Source organism: Chinchilla lanigera, unplaced genomic scaffold (assembly GCF_000276665.1).
Source record: "Chinchilla lanigera isolate Chin_1 unplaced genomic scaffold, ChiLan1.0 scaffold00054, whole genome shotgun sequence".
Taxonomy (NCBI): domain Eukaryota; kingdom Metazoa; phylum Chordata; class Mammalia; order Rodentia; family Chinchillidae; genus Chinchilla; species Chinchilla lanigera.
The window spans coordinates 9,814,280-9,828,711 of record NW_004955455.1 but is presented as its reverse complement, the minus strand read 5'-3'; the positions used below and the strand labels follow the sequence as shown (position 1 = coordinate 9,828,711).

Genomic DNA, 14,432 nt, shown 5'->3' with positions numbered 1-14,432 from the left:
GTGTCTCCATTTTCTTATTGTAGTTATTTTCCTAGCTGTATAGTGATCTCCTGTTGTGGTTTTAATTTACATTTCCTTGATAGCTAATGACGTTGAACACTTACTCATGCGTACGGGTGGTCTGTTTGTCCTCTGGTGAAATATTGTTTTGCTTGTTTTCTAATTGTAGGTTTCTTTTTAACTGTTGTTTAAAGTTAATTTTTTTAAATACTAGCCTTGAGTTGGCTTACAAATATTCTTTTCCCTTCTGTTCTTTGTCTTTTCATCCATTTAACATGGCTTTTTATGGAGCAAAAGTTTTTAATTTTGAAGAGGTCCAGTTTCATGAATTATGCTTTTGGTATCAAGTCTAGGAATTCTGCCTAGCTGTAGATCCTGAAGATTTTCTGTGTGTTCTAACCATCTTAGTTAAATTTTGTGTAAGGTGAGGATCAAAGTTTTAAATTTTAATTTCTGTTCTTTTTCCTGTTAGCTGTCCATCAACATCTATGACTACAACTGTCACGTGGACCTGATCAGGCTGCTCCGGCTGGAAGGGGAGCTCACCAAAGTGAGGATGGCCCGCCAGAAAATGAGCGAGATCTTCCCTTTGACTGAAGGTAACGTGTCTGCAGTACGGTTGCTTTTAGGATTACGGAACGTAGAGGAGCATGCACCACTTTTCGATGCTGAAGATAGGATATGCTCCTTATAGAGAATTTGGAACAGGTAGTGTAGAGTGGAAGGAAGAAAGTCCGTCATTCAAAGTCAAGCTATTTTTAGTTTATTGCAGAACATGGTGTGATCATACAACAGGGTTTCACTTTTTTTTTGGTCTTTTTGAGACAGGGTCTTGCTATGTAGCCCAGGCTGGCCTTGAACTCAAAGCAGTCCTCCTGCCTCAGCATTCCGAGTGCTGGGATTACAGGCATGCACCACCATGTCTGGCCTGGATTTACATTTTGAATCCTGATTTCTTTATCCTAATACTATGACAGAATTTTTCTGTGTAATTAAACTTTACCCTAATCTGTTTCCCATTCCAGTAGGCCTGTGTGTATCCTGTTTTGTCAGAACCAGCATATTGTAAATATATTTAAACTTACATAGTTTTTAATGCAGAAGTTTCATAATTTCATTGTTCCATAAATAGTTGCACATTTAGGTTATTTCTACATACTTGCTAAATAGTGTCATTGCACTGAATAACTTTGTAGTTAAATCTTCATAAGTATTTATTTGTAAGGGATCTTTGGGACAGGAGTTGTAAAACCCTTGTAGATTCAGCTCTGTCTCTCTCCTGCAAAGTGAAACTGCTGAGTGAAGCCTGCTGAAGTCCGATCGTCCATTCATTCTTTCCTAGCTAGACCTCTTGTTAACTGTGAGGCCTTAAGCAAATGATGGAAACAGTCTAAGACTCAGTTTTCTTGGCAGTAAAAGGAGGATAGTGGTTGTTTATGTCTTGCAATGCATGACAATAGAATGAGCTCTCCTCTGTACAGCAGTTAACATGTTCCTGACAGGGCTTAGATCCTTCGATGGCTGCTGTTGATGCTATCACCTACCTTACACGGTTGAGATAAAGATTGAATGAGAAAAATATATAAATATTTCACAAAATATAAAATGTCCAACATGTGTGGACTGTTATTATTTGAATGACTTCATCTTATTTGGAAGCATAAAACCTGTGTGCTTGATTGAGGGTTTAAGGTTTGAACTTGGTGAACAAGGCTGGGTTGTGTAACTAAAATGTGTAAAGTGTGTGTGCACTGATACCTCCGGTAAAGCCTGCACTCGGCCTGCCCTCTGGTGGGGAGCTGGTAATGCAGGCGGCGCTGTTGTCTCTAGAGCTCTGGCTGGAGTGGCTGCACGATGAGATCAGCATGGCCATGGATGGCCTTGACCGGGAGCATGTGTACGACCTCTTTGAGAAAGCCGTGAAGGACTACATCTGTGAGTGCCGGGTGAAAAAGCCCCACAAACGAGTCAGTAATTCCCAAATTGGCTGCATGATCTTTCTAGTATTGTTTTAAAAAATTAATGGTAGGCCCCTGAAATTATTTTCTGATCCCTGGAAAGTGACTTACGAGGGCAAAATATGTACAGTAAGAATGAATACATTCACAAATAGCTTAATGGGCTGGGGATATAGCTCAGTGGCATAAACGCTTGCCTGGCGAGCCTAAGGTCATGAGTTCAATTCCCGGTACCAAAAAACCAAATAGAACACCACAGATAGCTTAATGGGTCTGAGCCTGAAGGCACAGGAGTGGGTACATAAAAAGAAAGTGAAAGGAATAAGGCAACCATGTCATTTTTCTTTTCAATGAACATCATTAAAAATAGAGCTTTAAAATACAGATTTTTATTCATAGGATCAGGGCTTTTAATTTTATTTCTTGACAAGATGACTTAAAAATGAATCAGGGTTTGAACGTTGAAAAATTTTAGGAAATCTTTCATAACTATTGTCATTGATATTTGGTACTGGGCTCCTTTAGAGGTTTTTTTGTTTTGTTTTGTTTTGTTTTGGTGCTGGGAATCAAGCCACATTCCTTACCCACTGAGCTATAGCTCCAGCTTCCTTTAGTTTTACTAAATGAACTTTATAGTCATAATTGTTGTTCTGTATGTTACCACTTGGCATATACCACTTGGTTTGTGCAGTAAAATCCTAATAACTGTAGTTGTTTATGAAGATAATTCTTTTCAGGCTGCAGCATTAGTATAGATAAATTGCGATGCTTGTTGATTATGCTCTTACCTTCTTGGTGGGCACATATCCTGCGTCTGTTGTGGTGTTTGGATATGTTACGCCCTGAACTGATAGAATGCTTCTCATTTTTAGGTCCTAACATATGGCTAGAGTATGGCCAGTACTCAGTCGGTGGGATTGGTCAGAAAGGCGGCCTGGAGAAGGTTCGCTCTGTGTTTGAAAGGGCGCTTTCCTCTGTCGGTTTGCATATGACCAAAGGACTGGCCATCTGGGAGGCTTACCGAGAGTTCGAAAGTGCCATTGTGGAAGCTGCTCGGGTGAGTGCCAGGTCTCTGGGACCCACGCCTGCCTCTGAGTAGTTAGCAGTTGTCTCTAGGACGTGTCACGGAAGTATTCTTTGAAACAAACATCCGATACGAGTCTCCTGTTAAGAAAATGATTTTTGCCAATTTCCTAGTGGATAAATAATAAAAAGAGATCAGTAGTCTTTGTGAAATAGCAGGAATGATTTCTTTAACTTAAAAGTAGGCTCTTCTGTTTTGTTCTTTTGATTTAAAATACTTTTGCTTTAGTTACATAGTTCCAGGTAAATGCACAAGAATAGTCATGTCACTATATATAAAATGTATATATATGTGTGTTTGTGTATTATGTATAAATTTCAGTTGCAACTGAAGGGAGATTTAATCCCATCAAAATTGCATTTTTAAACTATGATTTATAGATTTTTTTTTTTTTTTTTTGAGACAGGGACTTGCTGTGCAGTTCAGGCTGGCCTTAACTTACTTTGTAGCCCAGGCTGGCCTTGAACTCACAGCGATCCTCCTGCCTCAGCTTCCCAAGTCCTGGGATTACAGATGTGTGCCACCATGCCCGGCAGATGTATAGAATTTTATAGCTGTGTCCCTTCTCTGTGTACATATGCATAGAGTTATTGATGGTGCATAGTTGAGCACTCTAAGAGGTAAATGATGATAGGTTGAGCACCTCTAATTTGAAAATGTGAAATCTGAAATGCCCCAAAATCTAAAACTTTTGAGTGCTGCCATGGTGCAATTTCATGATGACAGGTTGCAGTCAGAACATAGGTGCTGTAAACCTGTTGTGTAAAATCACCTTCAGGCTGTCTGTGTAACATGAATTAAACTGGGCTCCCCTTACCAGACATCTTGTTATAGACATGCAGATACCCCCAAATCTGAAAAAATCCAAAATTCAAAACACTTTTGGCCCATCTCAGCCTATGTGATTAAGTAGCCCTAGTACCTCTTGCTTACAATCCTGTTGACAAGTCTGTAGTGAGCCTTCAGCTTACCATGAGTAAGGTGTCAGGCCTGGTGCCTCGGTCTGATATTCCCAGCTGTCTAGTGTCAGACATCATCCCTGCGTGGCCTCTGCGGCCACTGTGCCCACAGCATTCTGGCCGCTGTACCTTTACTCAGAAGACTCCGTCAGCAGAAGTTACTGAGTCTCCAGGTGCTTTCCAGGTGCCCATTCCTCTGGGAGCCTGTCCTGATTTTCTGTGTAACAACTCACCCCTAAGCACCTCCTAGCAATCCATGTGATGCTGTGATCCTTATGATACTTTACTGTTATGATAGTTACATCCTGCAACATTGTAGGCATTTGGATAGGTTTCTTTTTTTTATTATTATTTTGAGACAAGTTTTCCCTAAGTAAGTCTCTAAATTGTCCAGGCTGGACTTTAAGTTATGATACCTCTGCCTCAGCCTCCCAGAGAGCTGGGATTACAGGCGTGTGCCACCACACACATGGCATGGATATGTTTCTTGTATTCTTTTTTGATCTCCCTGTTATAAGCCCTTGAGGCACAGATGACATTCAGTTTTGTACTCTGGCATTTGACCCGATGCTTCATGAAAGTCATAGAAATTTTTTTAGTTTGTATTGAAAATCTGTTGAGATGTCTTTTGAAGTAGAAAGAACCGTAGTTTGTCATTTACTACTAATTTGCTTCTTTAGCCCATAGCTGGCTTCCTTTCCCCTTTTGACCGGGAACAAACCTTTGATTCACAGCTTGAGAAAATCCACACTCTGTTTCGGCGACAGTTGGCGATCCCGCTCTATGGTAAGAGAAACTAACTTGTCAGCAGCCAGCCCTTTGTGGTTTTACATTGCTTCTGAGTATGTCCTGTGATAAGACCTCTTCTAGCATTCTATGAGGCAGGTATGGTGTGTTCCATTCTCATTGGACAGTGCCACTGTGGATGAGGTCCTTAGTCACACCTCTCTTTTTTTTTGTCTTCGAGCCAGGGTCTCACTATGCAGTTCAGGATGGCCTTGAGGTCCCTTTGTAACCCAAGCTGGTCTCCAACTTGCAACGATCCTCCTGCCTCAGCCTCCTGAGTGTTGGGATTACAGGCGTGTGCCACCATGTTTGGCTAGTCACACCTCTCTTGAATCATTGATGCCAGAGAAGGTTGTAAGGGTCAGTGGCAGGACTACTCCTTGATGCCCAGTAGAGGTCTCTTTCGTACTTTAAGAGAAGTTGGAAGGGGCTGGGGATTTAGCTCAGTGGCACAGCACCTGCCTGGCAAGTGCGAGGTCGTGAGTTCGATTCCTGGTACCAGAAAAAAAAAAAAAGAGATAAGTTGGAAATGTGGAGATAATGTTTCTGAAAGGAATAGGTAAAGACTTCTGTATTTTCTGCAGAAACTGTTCCATAAAAGTTCTCTTGTAAGCATTTTCTTTTTCCTTAACACAGTGGTGATTTTGCATATCGTTCCTTTGGGGGAGGGGGGTGAGGTGGGTTAGAAGTACAGTTGATTGGAAGTACTGATGTCTGCATTTCTTGGGCTTTGGGAGAGAGTCTCCTTTTTGGATGAACACATTTTGGCAAGGCCAGCTATTTTACTCTGGAGCTGTGACCCTGGTTTGCACCAGGAGGGTACTGCCCTCTTGTGTGCCCCCGAAGCTGGGTCGTGCATTATCTACACGCAGAACCTCTGGGCACCCTTGCCTGAGCCTAGGTGTTGTTTCCCTGCTTGAGGAATAAGTAAGCTTCATGGTTTATTTGGGTTTAATTTAACATATCAGAAAACGAGTCTCTAACCCAATTGTTGCATGACCAGAGTGAATGGGTTTGTAGATTTTGTCTCATATACCGGTGTGAGACAGTTTGGCTTAGTAGTTAGAGTGTGAGCTTGGGCCAGCTGCCTGGTGCAAAGGCTTGCTCTGCTGTTTCCTGTGGCTAAGTGACTTACCACACCTCTGCTGTAGTTTCTTCACCTGCAAAGTGAGGAGCACAGTGGCGCCTACCTTACAGCATCGTGAGGACCGAGTGGGGTAATGGATGTGAAGTGTTGGAAACATAGGTATGATGCACTAAGCCAGTGCTGGCGAACTTTTTAGAGCTTTCAGTGAGATGAACAGCGCAGTGGCACAAATGCCATAGGTTCGCCACCACTGCACTAGGCTGTGAAGCACTAGGTGAGTTTTGTGAAAGTGTTACTGTTGCTGGTGGTGTCATTGACTCTGATTACTTAGCTGTCAGGGTTACAGCTAAGATAGATTTGAGTGCTAAGTCTGGGGCTGGTGGCACTGGAGTCTTACGGCTTTTTCTGTGTTTGGGTTGATAAAACCCAAATAGCAAGACCCATGGGACTGAATTCATCTTTCAATAGATATGGAGGCCACATTTGCAGAGTATGAAGAATGGTCGGAAGACCCCGTACCGGAGTCGGTAATTCAGAACTATAAGAAAGCACTGCAGCAGCTGGAGAAGTACAAACCCTATGAAGAAGCGCTGGTGAGTGTTGGCTGCTTTGATAGTAAACTTCTCTGCAGATATTTCCTGATCGATAGTTGTGAGTTAAATAGCATCTTAAAGTTTATTCTATTGTACAGTATATAGAGTGTATAAATGTGTACATACAGTTTACATCCTAATAATAAAGTGAACATCCATGTACCCACCACCCAGGTTAAGAAATAGAACATTGCCAGTACCTTAGAAGTCTCCTATGTGCCCCTCTCCGATTGCCTCCTCCTCCCTCTCCCGAGAGGTAATCACTTTCCTGACTTTTGTGATAATCATTCCCTTGCTTTTCTTTACAGTTTTTACAACCTTTGAACGTATCCTTAATTGCTATATTGTTTAATTTTGCTTGCTTTTGAACTTTCATATAATAGATTCTTGCTGTATATCTTCTTTCATCGAGCATGTTTTTGGGTTTTATTCATGTTGATAAGTATTTAGTTATTTGTTTTCATTATTGCAGAGTTGTGTGTGTATACTACAGTTTGTCCTGGAGGCTGAATAGTTGAGTCCTTTCCAGGTTTTCACTAGGAGCAACAGCACTGCTCTGAATGTTAATGTGTCTCTTGGTGTCTCCTGTGTCTCCTGCTGGCTCTCTCTAGAATATGTTCTAGGAATGGAATTGCTGGGCCACAGGGTGATGCTGAAGTGTTTCCCAGGCCATTGGCTGTGTTCCTGCCAGCAGAATCTGCATTCTTGGTTCTTGACCTTCTGTATCAACTTACTTAAGCTTTAGTGGATTTTATTGAAATTGCAGTTTTAATTTGCATTTTCCTTGGTTGCTAATGCTGTGGAGCAGCTTTTCACGTTCATTGGCTGTGCACAGAATTTCCTTTTCTGTGACGTGCTTGTTTAAAGTTTGGTAAAAAATTTTCAGTTTTGTTTTCATTTTCCTTTTCTCTAATTGATTCTTGGGAGTCCTGAGTCTTAATCCTTAGTTTTGGTTATATGTATTACAAAAATTGTCTCCCACTTTGTGGCTTGTCTCTTCCCCCTGTATTTGAAAGTTTATTTTGATGAATGGTTCTTAATTTTAATATAAGTGGATTTACTGATATCATACTTTTTCTTATGGTTTGTGTTTTGGGGGTGTACAAAAAACTGTTGTACATTTAAGAACCCTCTTGTGCTCAGGTCTTTATGTATTTACCTCTGTTTTCTCCTGAAAGTTTTATAGTCTTTATTTCATGGTAGGTCTCTATCCACCTGGAAGTGGTTTTTGTGTATGGTATGAGGCAGGGTCCAATTTCGTATTTCCATATGGAGAACCAGTTCTGATTCTGATTACTTGTATCATCTCTTCCTGGTGCACAGTACCACATCTGTCCTAGATTAACATCCATTATGTGCCTGTCTCTGGGTTCTCTGTTCTACCTTCTGGTTTGTGTTACACTGTCACAGCGATGATAGCTTTATGACGTTTGATCTTAAATTGGATGAGTCCCATCTGCCTTGGACCTCTTTTAGAAAGGCTTGGCTTTCTTTTTTTTTTTTTTTTTTTTTTTTTTTTTTTCTCCGGTACCGGGAACCGAACTCACGACCTTGCACTTGCCAGGCAGGCGCTTTTGCCGCTGAGCTAAATCCCCAGCCCCAGGCTTGGCTTTCTTTAACTGTTACAAGAGCGTCCCTCAAACTTAAAATCAGTTTCTTAAAATTCAAGTTTTTTATTTAATTGAAATTACATTGAATCTGTAGATCAGTTTGAGGAGGAATCTTTCAGTCTATGAGCATTTATGTGTTTCTGCTGTTTTAAGTTTTATCTTTCTGTAAAGTTTTATAATGATTTTATAAGTTTAGCTAGTGTTTTGAAAACATTTTTAAAGATGTATTTAAAAATGGTTTTTGATATATTTGTAGTCTTTTTTTTTTTTTGGTTTTTTGGGTTTTTTTTTTCCGGTACCGTGAATTGAACTCACGACCTCGCGCTTGCCAGGCAGGCGCTGTGCCGCTGAGCTAAATCCCCAGCCCCTTTTGATACATTTGTAAATGATCTCTTTTAAACACTTTCATTTTCCGGTTATTCCTGGCATATAAAACGCCAGGTATTTTATATTAATTTTTTAATCTAGCAAACTTGCTAAAATCTTATTATTAATTTGTAGGGTCTTTTGAGTATTCTGTGTTGACAATCTTACTTTTATTTTTTATTTTTTGAGATAGAGTCTCACTGTATAGTACAGGCTGGCCTTGAACTCACAGCAGTCTTTCTGCCTTAGCCTCCAGAGTTCTGGGATTATAGGTGTTTGCCTCCATGGTGAGCAACAGCACTATTTTTAAGTTGCCTTTTGCCCCTTTCTTGTTATTAGAACATTTCTCTTGTTTACTGTTTACTTATGCTCTTGTTTTCTTGAATTTTTCTTGTGTTTCTGTTTGACCCACCAGGCTCATTGTTAATATACAGTTCCTGTTTGTTGAAATTTCCTGCTTGCATTACTGTTCCTTCTTCTATCCTAGATCTTTCATCTGAAATTATTTTTCTTTGTCTTGAAGTATAGCCTGTAGAGTATCCCACGTGGATTATTTGTTGGTAACAGATCTTCAGTTTTATGTGTCTGACAATTGCTTTGCTTTGCTTTGCATCTTGAAAGTAATTTTCTCAGGTTACAGAATTCCTTGCTGCAGGAATGTTCTCTCAGCAGGTGAGTACAGCTTTCTGTCTTCTGGTTCCTGTTGTTGCCCTCGGGAAGTCAGGTGCCTAACTTCTTTGAAGGTGATTATTTTTTTTTTCTGGCTAATTTTAAGATCTCATTGGTTTTGTTTGATGTCTTGCAGTTGCTTTACCATAGATCCTGGGAAGGCTATCTTTTTATTTACCCTGTTTGAAGTTTATTGGATTCCGTGACTATATTTTTAATACTTTTCTTGGTATATTGAGTAAGAGTATAGCCTTTTTGACTTGGGGTTGAATCCTAGCTCTACCATTTACTAACTCAGAGTAGTACTTCAGCTCCTTTTGACTCAGTTTCCTTGAGGTGGTAATGAGATCTGTCTCATAATTGTTGTGAATATCAAATTCTTAAGCCAGTAAACACTTCACTTTTACTTAGCTTACTGTCCTAAGTTAGATTTTATGCTCTGTGTTTATTTGCCAGTTTGTTGATGATTTTTAAGATTATTTTTATGTTTAATACGAAAATTTTAGTTGTTATCAGTGCCATAGAGTATCTAGATAACTAATTCATCTCCATTACTGGAAACTAAGGCTCTGAAGCCTTGTGTTTTTATAGAGAGAGCATTTATGCTTTCTGGTCAGCCTGCACAGTCCCCCTCGCCCTTTCTTTTTCACATGTACATGATTTCTGTGTACTTGTGTTTCACAGCATCTTTAGTGAAGTCCTCAAGCAGTTCAGTTTTTTTGTGGCCATCAGCAAAATGGCTGAAGAGAAAATAAGTTGAATAAGAGGCTTCTGTGTAGAAAGACTTGTGATTGTGTGTCTTTGGCTCAGTAAACATTCAGCCAGCCCCTTCTGTCTTTTGCCTGTACCTGTACTCTTGTAGGACTGATATTTGGAGTAAGCTATTGAAATTGCCTAAGACACTGAATTTTCCTGCTCTGATTTCCATCCCTCTACTTGATGCTTAGCAGTAATCACTGGCTGACGTGTTGCTCTTCATTTTCTGGTTGGTGGACTGTTTAAATTCCCTGTGATCTTGGAAGGCACTTAGAGAAGGGTTTTATAGCCTTTGTAACTGCTGCCCTGCTTTGGACCAGGTGGGAAGACTGTCACTCTGCTCATCAAATTATAGATCCTGTTGTGGGGTATTTGAGAGGGAGGATTTGGTGATTCTTAGTGTTGCCACTCTTTCCAACATTTATTTTATTTGAGGATGCTTTGTGCTTCCCGACAGTGTCAAGTAACTAAATTTTATTTCAGTGCTCTTTTCCTGTGCTTTAGTTGCAAGCAGAGGCACCGAGGCTGGCAGAATACCAGGCATACATCGATTTTGAGATGAAAATTGGCGACCCTGCTCGCATTCAGCTGATCTTTGAGCGTGCCCTGGTGGAGAACTGCCTTGTCCCAGACTTATGGATCCGTTACAGTCAGTACCTAGTAAGATAACTGTTCTGATTTTATTTTGCTTTTACAGTTTGGAATGTCTAAAGGTGATCAATAAGTGTGTCTGGCATGAGTTGCATGCTTTTCCCTTTCTGCTTTTTCTTCCATCTTCCCCTTTTCCTTTTTGCCACTTGCTTGGGAATTTTTTTCTCATGTTTAAAGTTACAGCACTAAAAATTTACTTACAGCATTACTGTTGAGGCCTTAATAGTACATTCTTTTTTTTTCCTTTTAATATTTTATTAGCAAATATAAACATAAAAGTAGATTGGTAAAATGAAGCCTCAGATGCCTATCATCCACTTTCGGCAATAAAGAGCAGTTATAGCTCTGGTCTGGTTTTGTGGCTTCATAGCTATCCTTACCTACTTCCTTCCCTTTTCTGAGTTATTTTCAAACAAATCCAGAAATGATATTTCATTAATAAATATTTTACTATGTGTGTATAAAAGATTACACATAAGAGGATATAAAAGAGGTCTATATAGTAGGATCAGTTATGTCTATTAGGGCTATTTTGACTTACAGGTTCTTCTCTTGCCCCATCTCTCTTTTCTTCCACCGCAGGGGTCATTACTCTGTTGAAGGCACTGTGTCACAGGAGACATTTCAGTGGGCATTTCTTTTGTCACTTGATTATGCTGGCACTATCTCTTTGGTGATGAAATCTTAAGAAAATTTCATTTTCTAACCCTGGAATTCTTTACCATAGGATCGGCAGCTGAAAGTAAAGGATTTGGTTTTATCTGTACACAGTCGTGCGGTCAGAAACTGCCCCTGGACGGTGGCCCTGTGGAGTCGATACCTCTTGGCCATGGAGAGACATGGAGTTGAACATGGAGAGATTTCTGGTGCGGATATTTTTGTGGAAAGACTTGTAAGCTTTTTGTCCCAAGTGAGAAGCGTAGAGCTGTGGTGAAGTCATCACTTTAGCAATCTCTAGGGTTTTCTCTGGGATACTGAGTGTTAGTGACAAAAGGGCTGTAAGTGGGCCTAAATGGGTTATATTTTGGCTTCCTAGAGCTCTTCCACTTGCTTATCCTCATTGTGATATTCCAGGAAGTTCTGGTCTTTTTTCCAGGCTTATTTGACCTGGGACTCTCACTGCAGAGTATTTGGTGCTCCGAGTGCTTTGTAGAACATGGTCCTTTCTGGAACATGCTTTTACAAGCACCGTAGAAGCCTCTCTTTTTGAGCACTTTCTCCCGCTTATTTCACATTGTTAGTATCCTGTTATCATGACTGTTTTTAAAAATCATGTAGTATTTTATAGTAGGTAGTTTGATAACTTTATATGAGCTCCTTTGTGAACTGGCAGTGAGTCCCGACTTTTTCCTCCAACTTCAGTGACCTTCGAGAAAGCTTTGAATGCTGGCTTCATCCAGGCCACAGATTATGTGGAGATTTGGCAGGCGTACCTTGATTACCTCAGGAGAAGGGTTGACTTCAGACAAGGTATTTAAGTGCACGTGTTTCCTTCAGAACTGAACTTTTTCTTAACACAACTTTGGTGTGATGTCCCTTTTCCCCAGATACATCGCATTTGTTTAAACGGTGAAGACCAGCCCGCCCCGCCACTCCCAAACTGAGCTATTTATGACTTTTAACACTCAGTCTGTGGAATGAAGAGGAAGAGATTGATGGCTGTGTTTCATACTGGTTTTTCTAGCCTCTCTAGCCTCGTCTCTCATGTATTACTTCTGTCCTTTGTACAAAGCCCAGCTAGTTTAAAAAAGAAGACTGCTGTGTTTCTCTTAGATCTTTGAATCTCTGCGGGATCCTCTGTCCTCTCCCCGAAGGCCTCTGGGAGACTCTAACTTGTGCTTGTGCACTGTGCCAGCTGTTAATTCCCACATGTAGCCTCAGCTGTCCACTGTTGACCCACGTCACCCCACCTGGGGAGACCCCTCTGCACTGGGTACCCCACGGCACCCTGTGTTCACCCGTGTCATTGTGCTGTCCATCTGTCCTGTATTCCTGTTTCTCTTCCCGTTCTGTGTGATGAAGCAGAGATTGGCAGTTTTATTTCTGTGGCTTCCATATGGCAGGCTGTGTGACTTCGGTTTTTTTTGGTTTTTTTTTTTTTTGCTGTTTCTAACAGACTCCAGTAAGGAGCTGGAAGAGCTGAGGTCTACATTCACTCGTGCTTTGGAGTATCTGCAGCAGGAGGTCGAAGAGCGTAAGTCTGTTCTGACTGCTTTGCCCATGCCTGTTGCCTGTTCACAGCTGATGTACCTTTTCGGCCAAGGGGCATTATTTGCCTCAGAATTTCTAATTTTCACTAATTCCATTCTTGAAGGTTTCAGTGAGAGTGGAGATCCAAGTTGCACGATCATGCAGAACTGGGCAAGGATTGAGGTAAATGTTTCTGACAAATCTCTCAGGACCTTGTTTAATTTTTTTCTAAAAAGATGAAATAAAAGTGGGTTGGAACCCGAGGTGGTAGTCCAGGTGCTACAGGGATTCGTGTTAAGGACCGTGGTTGATGTACGTTGGGTTTTATCTTGGCGACAGTGCTCAGCTAGAAGCTGCGCCGCTGATGTCGTTGTGCAGGACCCTTGGTCACTCGTTCATGCCTTCAGTCCCTCCCTCGCTGCAGGCTATGTGTGCATCGTGTGCCAGCTCTCTGCCAGGTGCTAGGGAATCAGATCGGTATGCTCTTTGCCTATGAGGGCTTTAGTCTCTTATAAAAGATGAGTGAATTGATAAATCATTAAAGTATATTGCACACTAAAGGTCACTACTGAGCCAGAGGCTCCCAACTGAGACCTGGAACCTGCTCCTGATCACTCGTTAGGATTGTAAAATTCTAAGCATGCTTTATATCTGAGGGGGTGTAAGGCTGAGAGACTTGGAATGACTTAAGGGTGAGGAAACTAAGGTTCAGAGAGATGGCTGAGTCATGGGGTTTGTCAGTGGCAGATCTGGCATTTAGTCCTAGGTCAGCCTTTTTCTCTCTATACTGCTCTCAAACACTTGCAGTTAAGCTTGATTTAAAAAATCCAAAAATCAAAAAACACCCTGTGCTGTTGTGTGAGTGCAGAGTCTCCTACTTTGTTCTCAAGAGGCTTAGCCAGGTCTCTGGGTCCTTGTCACTGCAGAAGGGCAGGAGGGGGTGGTCTGGGCTGTTAGCGCTGGAGTGAGGGATTCACAGGGGCTTCTTCGGTAGGTCTGAAGTACGTTGTGTGTGGCTCTTGGTGTCAAAAGGTTTGGGTGCTTTCCTGACTGATCTTGTTAATGCATTTTAGGCTCGGCTGTGCAATAATATGCAAAAAGCTCGGGAACTCTGGGATAGCATCATGACCAAAGGAAATGCCAAGTATGCCAACATGTGGCTCGAGTATTACAACCTGGAAAGGTAACTGGCCTGGGGTGGGGGAGGGGGCTGTGCCAGCCAAGAGAATACCTGTTTTCCATCCTGGCTGATTCCTTGACTCAATTCTTAGAATGGGCTCCTTCTGTCATCCCATCTCTCTTACATGTGCCATGATTGGGCAAGGCTAGAGAACCAAACTGTGTTATAGCCTGAGATTTAATTTTTTTTTGGTCCCCCAAACCCCGGTACTGGGAATCGAACTCATGACCTTGTGCTTGCCAGGTGAGTGCTGTGCTGCTGAACTAAATCTCCAGCCCCTGGTTTTATTTTTGAACATGAGTGTTTTAGCTTTTCTGGAGGTAATTATTTGTTATTATGTTTGCTTTTATAGGAAAGTAGGAAATCCTAAAAAGCAAGGAAGAAAACTCAAATTGCCTGAAATTACTGGCTAGACTGTTAGTTTGGAGTATATTGAGACTTTTTGATGCTTAGATTACTTATAAATAAAAATATAATAATAGTATATATGTTATATAAGCCTTTAAAACTATTTGGATGAAATAGGATATGCTGAGTAATATT

The 14,432-nt window shown here is 41.1% G+C and overlaps 1 protein-coding gene across 2 annotated transcripts in view; it reads left to right on the top strand.

Annotated features, from left to right (window-relative positions):
• Sart3 (squamous cell carcinoma antigen recognized by T cells 3) overlaps positions 1 to 14,432 on the top strand; it is a 31,067-nt gene that overhangs the window by 4,615 nt on the left and 12,020 nt on the right. Inside the window, exons 2-12 of one of the 2 annotated variants that reach the window (XM_005396463.2) lie at positions 473 to 599; positions 1,831 to 1,935; positions 2,831 to 3,015; positions 4,682 to 4,787; positions 6,343 to 6,467; positions 10,373 to 10,528; positions 11,247 to 11,385; positions 11,882 to 11,989; positions 12,636 to 12,713; positions 12,834 to 12,892; positions 13,783 to 13,892. In XM_005396463.2, the coding sequence (XP_005396520.1) occupies positions 473 to 599; positions 1,831 to 1,935; positions 2,831 to 3,015; positions 4,682 to 4,787; positions 6,343 to 6,467; positions 10,373 to 10,528; positions 11,247 to 11,385; positions 11,882 to 11,989; positions 12,636 to 12,713; positions 12,834 to 12,892; positions 13,783 to 13,892 (1,298 nt within the window). The remainder of the gene's footprint in view (positions 1 to 472; positions 600 to 1,830; positions 1,936 to 2,830; positions 3,016 to 4,681; positions 4,788 to 6,342; positions 6,468 to 10,372; positions 10,529 to 11,246; positions 11,386 to 11,881; positions 11,990 to 12,635; positions 12,714 to 12,833; positions 12,893 to 13,782; positions 13,893 to 14,432) is intronic. The other variant, XM_005396464.2, reaches the window with a different exon arrangement.